At 32.8% G+C, this 14,934-nt stretch overlaps 1 protein-coding gene across 1 annotated transcript; it reads left to right on the top strand.

Moving 5' to 3' along the window:
* The first annotated feature begins 5,586 nt into the window (after positions 1 to 5,586).
* Positions 5,587 to 6,717, top strand: LOC107027435. The gene has a single exon (XM_015228605.1). The coding sequence runs from the start codon at positions 5,587 to 5,589 to the stop codon at positions 6,715 to 6,717; it is 1,131 nt and encodes a 376-aa protein (XP_015084091.1).
* The last annotated feature ends 8,217 nt before the right edge of the window (positions 6,718 to 14,934 follow it).

The following is a 14,934-nucleotide window of genomic DNA, read 5'->3' as shown; positions in this document are numbered from 1 at the left end:
TTTGCCTACCGGTTTCAACTTTAGGATGGCATAGTCTGGGCATACTTGTTCATAGAATATTTCTGTAGCAAACCTTCTAAAGATGCTTATTATAACATTATTAGAACATGATAAATAATTATAATTAACAAGAGATTTTCAGGAATAAATTTGTTTAGCTACTCATAAATTTAAGAGTGTATACCTGTTTTTGTAGATTTGTAGCTCCAGAATTTTCCATAGTTATTATTTAACTAGCTAGCTCTGATACCAATTTTGGGTGGAAGCGTTAAAGAGGAATAATTGTAGAGAGAAGAGAGTAGTGGAAGACTGATGTTTTATTTATGAAGGCAAATGCCTCTTATATACACATACATAATGACCTTTCATCTTTGCTAAAAGACGATTGGCCTTTACTATTTACACAGTTACTTGACCTTTACTATTTACACAGTAACTTGACTCTTACTATTTACACTGACACTATTTACTTTACGACTTTTTTACAAGAAAACAAAATAAACTTTGGCCAAATGGCCGACATACTATATTCTATTTTATTTAATGGCCTTTACATTTTTATATATGGCCTCTTAACTAAATCTACGTTATAAAAGTACTCGAATAAATCTATATACCTTGAATTCCAATAACACTTCAAATTGTATCACAAATTAATCTCAAAAGACATATTCTACAATAGAAGGGGGGAGGGGAGGGGGGTGGGGTTTAGAAGAGAACAACAAGGAAATAGGCCAGTTCGCTGCATGCACCACACTTCATATGTTCTTCATGATTGTCTTAGAGTCTTCAATTTCTTAACTAAAATGGTGTTCCTATATCTTACATGCCTTTTTGAATGTATATGAAAATGGAATGGTTTACTTAAAGATGAAACATAGTTTCTTTATTTACCTGAAGAAAGTCAAAGATCTATTACTTTCAATTGCCTTTTCACTTACCCTATTCATGGTTATTTAAGTGTAAGTATAACTGTTGTCTTTTCAATTATTCTAATTATTGTAATTGAAATGTGAATTAATTTTTCAGGTAATTAAAAGTTTAAATATTATGCTTTTATTTTCATCTAATGTTATATATATTCAAATAATGTTCAAGTGAAGGGCAAATTCGTAATTCAACTTTGAGCTAAGGAGCTTCCCACTTATAATATAATATGATTTTGAGAAAAATATTAAGCACTGAGTTAGATAAGGGTTAAATAATTCAAACCTCATAACTACACCGCCAACTTAGGATATGTTGGTTCTTTTGAGCATTTTAATATTTGTTTATTATTATTAAAATTGTCTCACATAATTTTGTCATTAGTTGAATAGCCATTCTGCCACAATTAACATGGAATAGAGGACATGCACTTGTGCCTAATTTCTTAGTGGTCAATTAATGACCATAGGTATTATGCACTTTGCTTTCTGTTGAACGATGCAGTGAACATTAGGATAGTCAAAGTGTAACACTTGGTGCATTTATTGTCCTCACCTTTATTTCACTCTTTCATTCCTCCATTATACTTTGTAACTCCTAAGGTCATTATCTTCATTATTTACTATCCCATTATCTTTCTATTCATTGCTAGAAAGACTTTTTGTAGTATAAATAGGAGTGCTCTTCATTTGGTGTTAGACACAACACACACGAAAAAAATATATAGTGAAAGAGTTAGTCAAAAAGAAAGTTCTAATTAGTTGAAAGGAGGTGTTCTTATTGTGGAGCTTTGAACTAAACACAATTAAGAATTACGCTAGGGTTTTTAGAGAAAGAACTCAAGAGGATAAAAGTCAAGTATTCTTGGAGATTTCATACGGAATCGAAGTCATTTCGCCAAGGGTTGACCCCTAAAGGGGTATGTGAGACTTTTATAGCGTTGGGTTTGTTCACTCACGCGTCAATCATGTTTAGTTCAGCGAAATTCGTTCTAGAAAGTTGAAAGCTAATGATTATGAATTGGGTTCTTGAATATTGACTTTCGTTCTTGAGTTAAGTTGGGATTGTTTAGTTATTGAGGAAATCGTGTTGATTTTAGTGTCGTTTATGGATTGATTCTCGTGTACATATACTGGGTATCTGAATCTACAGATAATTTGAGAAAAAGAATCGAATTTAGGCGAATTGGAGTTAGAAAACGAAGAAGGAAAAATTCAGGCAAATCTGGGTACTAGACCTATTCCTCAGGATGGAATTTTTTTCTCCATTTCGCAGAGTGGTTACGGACCCTTCTACCTCAAAATTTATTTTGCGACCAAACATTAAAATGTATCTCCGCATTGCAGACTTGCTTCTAGACAGTGATTTCTTGATCATTTTTCATGTTTAACTAACTAAAAGTAGTCCTAAACATCATACGATCTTTTCTATCACAAATCACAACCTTAAATTTATAATTTCATATACAAGGAAAGTTAGGAGTCAAGTCAAGAGAAGTTTATTGAGTTTTTCAAAGGCTTTTTACAAATGGTTTAACTAGGTTTAAAGACTTGATTTTTGAGTTGAGTCAAGAGTAAAGATTGAAGTTCATTTCTTCAAAAGAGTATATCGAAACTATGTATTATCAAAGATTAAATGTTTCATATTTAAACAAGAAAGAAAACTTTAATTTCCAAAAGAGTGTTTGAGCTAAAAGAGTAAATGCTTTCACAATTAAGCAAGAGAGGAAACTTTGATTTCCAAGAAAGCCTTTTGAGCTAAGTTTTGAGCAATTATCTCAAATCACACAAAGAGTTGTGTTTTTAAACTTATGAGCTAGTATTATATTTTGAAAGTAGTATTAGCACCGATATGGAGGAGAGTTCAGAAAACTCCCACCCCATAAATCATGTAGTCCTTAGTGCTTTTTAGCATAGACTAGTGGATCAACTTAGTAGTTAGGTTATATGCCCTTGGCAAGTTATAGAACGATCCTGGCTATGTTGTATCATCACATTGATCTAAAGTAATGATTGTCGGTAGAGAAACTCCAACAAAATTATTTTGTATTATTACATAGACAAAGTTAATTGTATTTTTATATGCATCCGGAGTTAATATTGCATTTACCAGTACATTGAGTGGTTATCCATGTTTTAAAGCATTTTTTTATATTGCACTTATTTATACTGCTTTATATTGAAATGAGTTCAGTTGACTACAAGAAAAATGATTTTTAACGAAGGAAAATTTGGTCGCTAAAACTCATAAGTCAGTCGCTAAAAGTCAATTACAACCGAAAAAAACCCAGACGTCACCGGTCGTTAAAGGCTCCGTCGTTAAAAGTACACGACCAAATGAATAAGAATCTTTAACGACGACAAAAACCGGTCATTAAAGTACCTTTTTAGTGGTCGGATTTTATGTTTGCTAATTGGAATTTTGGCTGATGCAAACCTGTAACGACTGCAAGATTGGTCGTTATAAATACTTTTGACAAGAAGTATGTGATCATTGGATACTTTATCCCTCTAAAATTTACATGGTTATCATTGTAAAAGCATACAAAAAACTAAATACATCTCTCAAAGTGATTATCATACAAACAGAACCAAAACCAGAACATACAAAAGAATCAATATGAATATACAATATTATATTATAGTTACTTACAAAAGGTCTAAAGCATCAAATTATATTCGTCAATTCCATGAAAAAAAAATGTAGAATGTGCAGGCAGAATACCTTTAAATGGCTCCTTATGAAAGAAAAAAAATAGGTTTTTCTCATCCTTTGAACTTATTCTTTAACATTTCGATTGCTTCAACTTGTTCTACATTTTCTCAAAGACGAATTCTTCAAAACATCAATCTGTATATCTTTTAAATGAACTAATTAATGTCAGTTGAGTAATAAAACTCATTGTAGCTAGTACTGTTTTTCTAGTTTCCTTGTGCAACGCAAGAAACAAAAGATACTATTATGAAAATGATTTACAAGTAGTCCAGATTACATTACCTATTGAGATGCAGAAAGAAAAAAATAGAGCGACCGAATTCCCTAAAAAACGGGAACCTTTTAAAGTTAGATATCAATATCACTGTCATATAAAGGCTTAATTGTCCAGGAGGTAACTGAAGAAGCCTAACCTCTTTCTTGAAATTCTAGAACCAGGTGTTATAATCTTGGTGTTTTGATGATCCTCACAAATGCAGGGACCTGGTTCCTGACAGAGTGCTCTCGTCCAGATACAAATGGGGTACAGTCATAAAAGCTGTATGTTTCAGTATCTCAGAAATGCAGGGACCTGGTACCAGGCAGAGTTTCCTCCATCAGATACATAATTGGTTACATCTGTAAAGCTGTCATGTAAGAGGTTGGTAAGGCGTCAGTGTACTACACCAATCAGAATGGAGGAGGGTGTTTGTCCAACGGATAATAACTCTGTATGTTTGATACTTTTAGCATGACAAACACCATATTATATTCATTCATCCAAAGAAGGAAGTCAGCCAGCAAGCCTTTTCAAGAACTCATATAGAAGTTTGCAAGGGACCTGGTTCCCGCAAGCAAGGGACCTGGTACCCGCAAGACTGCGACGTGAAAAGGACGAAAAGACAGCTGCCAGAAAAACTGTCATCTCTGATACGGTAGGTGCATATCTTTTCCAACAGCAGGCCTTCAGCCAATGGGATGACTTCAACGAATTTGTGGGAAATTATATTATCTCTTTCCAACAAACACAAATTCAAGACTTGGCAAATTAAACTTGGATTTTCTCTGAAAATTCACAAGCTTGAACAGAAGGCCATCTTCAAGGAAGAACATTGCTCAACTCAACAGAAGGACCTGATAGAGTAAAGAAGAATCTTTGTTGTATTTAGAGCTTTGTGTCTATGTACTTACATTGTAAATCTGTTCCTAATCTATAAAGGATTCAGATATTTGTTTTGGGTTTGTAAAAGTCTAAATCAGTTAAGGCTAACTGATTTAGTGGGCAACATTGGTTTGTTGCTTAGTCAAATTCTAAGTCATCTAGAGTTAGGTGGTTTAGTGGGCGGTGTTGTATCCGCTTAGGCTCTTCAAGTAATAGGTAGATTACTTGATCGTGAGATTACTAACTTTTTCTCACATTGATTGTGACTGGGTTTCGCTTTTGCTTGAGAAGATTAGTGAAGACGGTTGTAAATCCTGTGCAACAGGTCGTGGTTTTACTCCTTTGAGCAAGGAGGTTTCCACGTAAACTGCTTGTGTTGTGTTTCTTATATTGTTTAATATTCCGCACTGTTCTTGCTGTGTCAAGGGACCTGGTTCGTTGACTGGTAGTGGTCGCACATATTCCAATAAGTGGTATCAGAGCAGGTGCTCTCTATCCGGTTAACACCAAGATAGAAGTTCCTGCGAGAAATGGCGTCACTACTAAATAAGCAAAGAAATTAGTCTCCCACAAGACCTCCACTGTTTGATAGTAAGCTCTATAAATATTGGAAGATTCGGATGAGAGACTATCTCATGGCTGAGGACAGTGAAGTATGAGGCGTCATATGTAAAGGTCCTTATGTGCCAACTATGGAGGTTAAAGATGGAGAGGTCACACGAGTCATTCCCAAAACTAGAAAACAATTTAATGACTGAGACAGACTATTAGTCCAGAAAAATCATAAAGCAAGGAAGCTATTGATGTGTGGCCTTAGTATAAATGAATACGATCTTATTTCACCTTGTGAATCAGCCAAGGAAATTTGGGATCTGTTAAAAACAACTTATGAGGGCACTGAGGAAATAAGGAAATCTAAGCTAGATCTCTTTTCTACTCAGTTTGAAGATTTCACCATGAATGATGGTGAACTCATTCATGAAGTGCGCACCAGATTCTCCAACATCACATATGAGCTCATGTTCCTTGAAGAACCTGTTCCTATTGTCAAGACTGCAGAAGGTAAAGACAAAGAAGGGGACCAGGTCTGTCCCAAGATAAGCAGAAGAGAAGTCTTCTTCGGGGCAGTAAAAAGAGAAATGGCTGCATGGGAAAAATCCTCAAGTGATTCAGATGATTCTGAAAACACAGATAATAGTTTTTTGGCAAAGTCAGACGAGGAAGATTCTGATGAAAAGGTAACTCTATCTTATTTCAAGCAAAAATTGAATACCTTTTCTACTAGTAAGTTGAGAAAGTTGGATGTTGTATTACTTGATTTGATAAGTGAGATGAAAGATGAGAAGGATCTCGTAAACAACAACCTAGACATCTTTCAAGATGGAAAAATTGCTTTAGTTGCCCAAATATCTGATATTGAAAGTCAAATGGTTGTTCCAGAAACAGAAAATCTAGAAATAAAGGAAAAGATAAAAGGGGCGACTACTACAATTTTTAAAGGAAAGAATGAGGCTAGCAGATTGCAGCTGGACCTTGAAAATAAGCTGCATACTGCTGAAATGAAGATTAAAGTGGCTTTCGAGAGAAATCATGCATTGGAGAGGGACCTGGTCCGTGTAAAAGAGGAACTTGAAAATTCCCTCAAATGGACTAATTCCACTAAGATCCTTACAAATATACTCGATCAAGGAAACAACATAAAAGGAGATCTGAGCTGCAAAAGAGATTGTCCTGCGTTTAAAGATTGTGGAGAAAGTTCATCAAACTATTCCAAACCACGGAATAGGCTGAAGAAGGGACCTGGTCCTGTGTATGGCCAACAGAAGAACTTGCAGAAGAAGGGACCTGGTCTTGCTTCTGTTCCTAAGTTGAAAAATATCAGTCTGCCTCACTGGACAAAGAATTCTCTTATCACTCCTTTATCCGCTTACTAGGAACTTCAACTGAAGTGGATTCCCAAGGCTAACACGTGATATGACATTCTTGTGAGAGGAAGTGGCAACAACCAGTGTCGATTCATGAATGGTGGATGCTCAAATCACTGTACTTCCTCTCTCTCAAGGCACTTCAAAGTGGAGGTGTCTCATTTGGTGATGGCAAGAAAAGTCTCACTGAACTTAATGCTCGAGGTAAGAATGTTGAGGTATGACACAAGAGACGTCCTCATGTGTGTGTTGCTTTACTGCACAAACCTGTGTCGGGGAGCCTGGTCCCAGTCTGCATGAAAGGATATTTGCAGTGACAAAGGTTGTGACATATGTTTAGTAAGAAGCAGATCAGAATATCCTTCAGGTGAAACATTCATAATTTTAATCTTCCAAAGAACTTTTGGCTGAAGTGGTAAAAACTACATGTTGTGTGGCCATAATGATGATTTTGAGAAGTGATCTCAATATTGATGAAAGAATAATTGTGGTACACTCTTCCTCCAGCAAGGCTTATCAGGGGTATACTAAAAATGGTCATGTGTTTATTGATGAGTCTTTAGAAGTTGCAAGGAAAGAAGTTCCTGAGATAGAAGAGTTGCTTCAAAATCAGAGAGATAGTTTAAATAGTGAGCTAGCTGAAGAACATCCTCTTCATGAATTCAACAATCTCAAAGAAGATGATGCAGATGATGAACCTGATGAGGGACTTGGTCCTCTAGACAGTTTTGAACAAAGATGATGCAGTTCAAACTGATAATGTGAATTTTGAAGGTGAGAATGAAGAAGCTAATCAAGCTCAGTTTGAAAGAAGCAAACTCTGATAGTCGGTTCCCCAACAAGCTGATCGGTTGTCCAAGTCTTCTCAACAATGTCCTCAAGAGAGGTAAAATTGTCAAAAACTCTTCTTTTTGAATTCAATATGCAAGGAACTGCTGATCATTCAGGTACATATTGATGATATAATCTTTGAGGCAATCTTTGAGGTGTTGTGTGAATATCTTATTTCTATTTCACTCATTGAAAGTGAGTGTTGAAATAAGCATAATGGAAGAATTAAATTTCTTCTTAGAGCTACAGATTTAGCACACCTTGAAAGGTACCCTCGGTTGTCTAGAAAAGCACATTAATGAGCTATTCAAATGGCGTAAAATATTTGAAGTTAAGACAATGATAAAGAGGGATAATGTCATCATGAAGCTTTGTAAGTAGGAAGATCAAGTGGACTGAAGCTCTAAGCACGGACTAGTCGAATACTCTCATAGGAGCTTAGCTACAGAGAAAAAGATAGCACAACATTCAGGGGTCATTGATGTCTGATCAAAGAAAGAACCTGGTAACAGTTCAAAGAAGCTGCTGAAAGAGTTTCATATTTTGGGTTTATAGACAATTCATACTTTCCTGGGCACTAACTAGAAGCTGGATGCTGATCAATCGGGTTCAAAGACTCTACACATGTACAAAGGAAAATATTTTGAAGGCTGCTGAGAAAATCTTAAGTCATCTGAAGAATATAGAGGACCTGGTCCTATTCTGTCCATCGAGAGACTTTTTGATTTGTAGTACATGGTGTTGTTGATTATGCTAAGTATCAAGCTGATAGATTGAGTACCTCAAAAGTGGATTATGTTATGCGCTGATCTTTCACTCATGTGGAATTAAAAGGCAAGATTCAATTGCTCTTTCATCAATTGAGGTAATAAATATAGCAAGTGCAGCTTGATGGGGTCAAAACTTTTGTGGATCAGGAAACATCTTGAAGCTCATAAAATCTGGCTGAATTAATCAAGATGATGATGGAAATGCTAAAACCTTCTTGAATGGATCCTACCTGAAGCAATCAACTCTTTTAATGACTATGAAAAGGAAGCAGGTATCCTTGCTTTTCGGTTATGTATATTTTAGCAAATTCAGTTTCATACCTTTTGTAGGTATACACACATGGAAAAGGGGATGAAGAAAAAGGGAGGTCAGGATAGATCTAGGCAATGACATTCAAACTACAGAGGGGCAAACACTACTCAACCGCCCACGTGTGTGTTGTGTTCCTCTGCACTTGGTTTTGTAAGTTCAAGTTCACTTGAAATGGCATGTTGTCAAGTTGTTGCTTGTTTGCATACTGTGATTATATCAAATAAAGAAAAAAACATATACTGTAACTTTAGTCAATTTAAACTTTCTTTATAAAATTTGTATTTCTAAAAGCTAGTGGGATTTATAAGATAAAAGTAATACAAGAGTCAGAATAATAGATCAAAATTAGTTCTAAATGTACCAAAACATATACTCCAATTCAGATTTTCTACAAAATTGTACTCCATAAACTTTACAATGAAGTCTTAAAACAGTATCCAGTATCAAAAAAAAATACACGAGATGACATGCTACCAGAGAAGAAAGAACTTGATATTTTTATAATTTGAGAATAAATTCTTATTGAGCCAGCCAAGTATACATACATCTGGCTACAATTTGAAAACTAGAAGAATATCAAAAAAAAAAGAAATTGAACGTTTGAACCTTGGGCGCACTAAAAGGTCTCCGATTGAATTTTAATCGAATATCCATAAACAACTACATATGATCAAATCACAAAAAAAGAACATATATTTGTGATAAAAAACCAATAGAACAATGATTAGCTAACAGCAGAAAGAGTTTTGCTTGTTCATACCCGATGAACAATGGTAAAGAAATTGACCATCAATAACAAAATATCGAGGAAATTTATGAAAAGTTAAAACTAAAACTTGGGTAGAGATTTTTTTCTTCAGAATCGAAATTGAAAATTTAAAACAAACGGAGAACGAAGCTTTTCTTTACTCCAGGAGGACAAACCCTTAAAATGGTGATCACAATTATTATGATTCCTCACACTTGTTCCTCGTTTACATGTAAAAGAAACTGACATTATGGAAACAAATATTGCTACGATTTTGCCTTTTATTTTCTCATGGGAGTATAAGGGGGTGAGTAGGGTATTGTGGGAAAATGAGACGGGAAAAGCTTGTAATATATTTATTTTATTAATAATTTAGTTGTATTGATGGAATATTATTGTCTTTAACGACTGGATATCATCCCCTCGTTAAAATTAAATAAATGCCTTTTTACGACCACCGAAAATTGTGGGCGCTATAAGTCACTTATAACGTCCGAATCCATATACCTTCGTAAAGAAATGGTCGTTATAAGTTAAGTTTCTTGTATATCAGTTCCTTTCAAACTTATGTCTTGTTTTAGTATTCCCCTCGCATTCTCGTACATTCAATGTACTGATGTCATTTGGTCTGCATCGTTTTATGATGCAAATACGTGTAATCAGGATCAGCATCAAACGCATTGTTTATTCTAGTTGAGTTTTATATTTGTTGGTGAGCCTCCTTGCTTCCGAAGGACCCCTTTTTATTGCTTTATTAGCCAGTTCATTAGAATGTCGTAAATTTTGTCTCGGTGTCCATCTAAGTTGTTAGAGGCTTCATCGACAGTTGGTTTGTTCATTTGTCATTATCTTGTTATTAGCTTATGTTGAATCTTGTATTGCCATCTTGGCTAGTTGAATGTTCTTTCAAGACATTCTAAGTTATTTTATGAGTTTATCTTTTGAAACTATTTTCCTGTTATTTAAGTCTTCTACTATGAGTTGAGCTAGAACAAGGGCTCGCTTGGAGCCAAGGATGGTTCTCGAGTGTCAATTCCGTCCTGGATGTAGGCTCGGGGCATGACATAAACCAAGCATGAAAAACAAAATCTCAAGAACACTCTTAAAGAATTCAAATCATTCAACCTCAAGAACAAAATAACGGGTGAATTTATATGATTGGCATATGGATGAATGAACCCAACACTATGAAAACTTACATACCTCGACTTGGCGAAACTAATTCTTGATTCACAAGAAATCTTGACCGTTCTTCCGTTTCTGCTCTTGAACTCTCCTCTAAAACCCCATGTGTAATTTAGGATTATGAAAAATGACCCAAATCAGTTTAGACCCGTAAAATATTACAAAAAAAACATTTAAAGCTGATGGGGTAATGAAAAGACCAAAATACCCCTCATTAATTGGGGTAAATTCTCTTAAATGTGTAGATTGACTTCAAACGGGCATATCTCCCTCATTCGAACTCGAAATTTAGTAAACTCGGTGGAGTTGGAAAGAGGATTCAATATCATTTGATATCTTATGGGTCATCTAACACATCTTGTGCTGAATGTTATGGTCATTTGAAGGTGACCCAAAATTCACAACTTAAGCATCACAACTTAAGCATAACTTGTCAAATTCTCGATTTGACTCTTTCCAAATTAGTTCTTTCTAAAAATATTTTGTTCTACGACCAAGGTGTTATATCATCGTCGTCGTCGTCATCATCATTGTCATTGTTATTGTTATTGTCATTGTTGGTGTATGGTATTGTTATTGTTGTTGTTGTTGTTGTTTTTGTTGTTGTTGTTATTGTTACTGTTGTTGTTGTTATTGTTATTGATGTTGTTATTATTATTGATATTGTTGTTATTGATGTTAGTAATTATAATTGTTGTTGTTGTTGTTGCTATTGCTGTTGTTGTTGTTGTTGCTATTGCTGTTGTTGTTGTTGTTGTTGTTGCTATTGTTATTGTTGTTGTTGCTGTTGCTGTTGTTGTTCGTAGTGATGGTGATGGTGATGGTGCTGCTGTTGCTACCGCCTTCGTTGTTGTGATTGTTGTGGTTATTGTTGTTGTAGTTGTGACTATATTATTATGTCTATGAAGGTAATATATTCAGCAACAAGATGAAAGTAGTGATAACATTATTATGTCTAAGAAGGTGATATTTTTAGCTATGAGAGGAAAGTTTTGGCTACATATTCAAAATTGTCACTTATTTATTTATTTATTTAATGGTGAAACATTTTTTTTGGTATATAAAAGGACATTACAATGACAAAATTATGATTGTTCAACTTCACTTTAAAGATAATAGACATTGTCACTAATTAAACTAAGTAGTCAGTCACCAATATTAGTTTCCATTGTAGCTAGTGACAAAAACATACAATATACTATAAAAATCTTATATTTTATATGATAAACAAATTTATCACAAATACTATGCATTTAGAGATAGAAAAAAAATCATAGTTAATATTTGATATAGAAATTTGCCGCCAGGAATACTAGTAAAACTTAATATAATAATTTAGAAATCACCAAAGTTTTGACCTATAATTTAACAAATTGATATATTAGCCTGTTTGTTCAAACTCTTGGCATGTTAAAAATACTTATTTATAAAAAAATTTTAAATAAAAGTCTGAACAAGCTTTTAGAAAAAAAATAAACTTTTATTCAAAAGCTTTTCTCTTTTTTTTTGGGAAAAACACACTTTTAGAAGCATTTTTTAAATTTTAGTCAAAATCTTATGTTGCTCAAGATGTTTTAAAAATTTATTCGTGAACATTTATTGACCAAGTCTATGAGGCTGCCTAGTTTTAAAAAATTTCTCATCACAGACACTTACAAATTAAATGTACTCTTTTATTTTATTTTTTATAAACACTAAGCTAATAATTGGAGCTAGTATTAGATGGAAGCTTAAGTATATTTTTCCTTCAATTGCTTCTCAAGTATATTAATAATTAATGCACTCATACATTAATTATTTTAGAAAAGTTAGGCAAAAGACTAATTCTGTTTAGGCTCTAAACTAGTACAAGGTATATTGTATACTATAATAAACTACGATAATACATTATCCTAACATGGTACTACGATATTTAATGACAATTACTATTATTTTAGTCTCAATTTATATGACATAAACGACATATTTCCTTTTACAAATATTTAATTACACTATTAATATTTTACCTACGTTCGGCTTCACTTATTGGACAAATAAGTCTACAAAATTGTACTTTTCTATTTAAAATTAAATACATATATTTTAGGAAAGTCTGGTAACATCACAAAGTCTTCCTATATTTCTTAGGCGAAATTACTTGAGAGACCCTTATACTTGATTTGAATTCTCACCTAGATCATTCTACTCATAACTTTACCAAGTGAATACTTAAAGTTATTAAACAACGTTATTTAAAATTCCTCTGACCATTAATTAAACTTACATGATATTTATTTAGCTGAATTCACAGGGCCGACTCTTGCCTATAAAATTTAAGGCATTGGCCTTAGGCTCCCAATTTTTGGGATGGCTCAATTTTTTATAAATAAAAAATTATGTATCTTAACCCCATTAAAATAGAAGAAATTAAGGAAACATTATGTTGGATTCTTACATTTCTTTGTTAACACTCACATTATTTATCCTTTTAACTCCTTTTGCATTTTATTTCTTCAAATCTTTGATAGTTAGAGTAATACACTTTCAAAAATATGAATTAGTAATCGAAAAGTGTTGAACAAAGTGCATTACAATATTTTTTATTTCTTTGTTAATTTCATATTAAAATAGGTATATCAAGTTATCAACTTTTTGAATCAGATTATATGATTCTAACTCTTATCTTTAAAGTTTATCAACTCATTACTTATAAAATTACGTTAATAATTCATATAATAGTTGTCGATGTTTTTCAGTATTTAATTAATAAGATCTTACTTAAAAATAATAATTAAAAAAGTATTTAAAAGAAACATTTATATAAAAGATATCAAGTAGTAATTTACATCTAAAAATTTACAAAAACAAATAAATACAGATAAAGTTTATTTAGATTTTAGACCTTTAATAAAATTACTTTAGACCTCGAATTATGTTGAGCCACTCCTACTGAATCATATAAAATGCATGAATACATTCGTTTAAAAACGAGTAAATACAATAATTTTAATTTAAAATATTAAAATTAAAAAGAATTATATAAAACAATCAAAATATAAGAAAAAACATTCCATCCCCATCTACCATTAAAGTCATAGATGAATTATTATTTTGCAAAAGTTAGGCAAATAGACTTGTGATTAGGCTCTAAACTACAGTCTACAAGGTACACTGCACATACACTATGTATGATCATTGCTTTCAATTAGTTACCATATATATATATATATATATATATATATAAAATCCTTTCTTGGGGATATTTTCATTTTGAAGAAATTTAAATGATATAAAAACTTCTCAGCCTTTTAAAGAACGGAGGAAAATATTTTTAAAATAATGTTAGTCTATTTTCTCATGTTTCAAAACCATCTGAGACCTTTTCTCTACCAGAAAAATAAGTTTCTTAAAAATTATTATTTATTTAGTAAAAATTGAGAAAAATTAGATTTATCAAGTGACATTCCATACGAATTATCTGATACTCATCATCCACCCAACAGTTCCGGGGCCACATGTACTTAAAAGGGATATCCCTTCGTTGAAAAATTATATTGTATAGTTAGGTACTGGGGTGACTCGACATTGTTAAAAAAAGACATGTGGTCTTAGGCCCCCAAAATTTAAGCGGTCTCATTTTTAATAATAATAAGCTATAAGTTATTATTTTTTAACAAATATTGGATACTATTTGCAGAAAAAGTAAACTTCTCATAAAAATGAAGGAATTATTAGAACAAATTTGACACATTTGGAGTACTGTATCTCATGAAAAATAATTTAAAATAAGAATTGTTATATTATCAATTGAAAACTAGAAGAAATCAATTATATAATTTTTATTAACAATTCATGTTTAAAACCCCGTTTGATTTTTGCCTTAGGCCACTAATATGCTTGAGCGACTCCTGATTAGGTAAAAAACATATTTTATATTTCATATTAACATTCCATAACTTCTTCGTAAATTTAGTTCTTTATATATTGACATTCCTTAATAAAACTTCTGGCTCTGTCACTGTCATCCCACCCCCAACCCTAGCTCACCACCCCACATTGTATAACTCATTATGTTAATCTTAATAATATATGACTAGATTATATACAAATTCTTTGGAATAATATTTTTTATTTATTTATTTACCAAATAATATCATAAAATAACTAAGCACCCACTTATTTTTTCCCAAAAAAAAATTCCTTCAAACCAAACGCACCATATGTAAATAAATAGCACTTGCATTATTACACCATCTGGTGGGATTGCCTAACTTTGTAAGTATGTCAATATATATATAGACGATAGTGTATGTTCATATTATAAAATATAGTGTTGATCAATATTATTTAACTTGTTAATTCCCTAACACACTTGACTTTTATTATGTTCTCAGGTGGGA

Source organism: Solanum pennellii, chromosome 8 (genome assembly GCF_001406875.1).
Source record: "Solanum pennellii chromosome 8, SPENNV200".
NCBI lineage: Eukaryota > Viridiplantae > Streptophyta > Magnoliopsida > Solanales > Solanaceae > Solanum > Solanum pennellii.
This window is presented reverse-complemented; position numbering and strand designations above follow the sequence as displayed.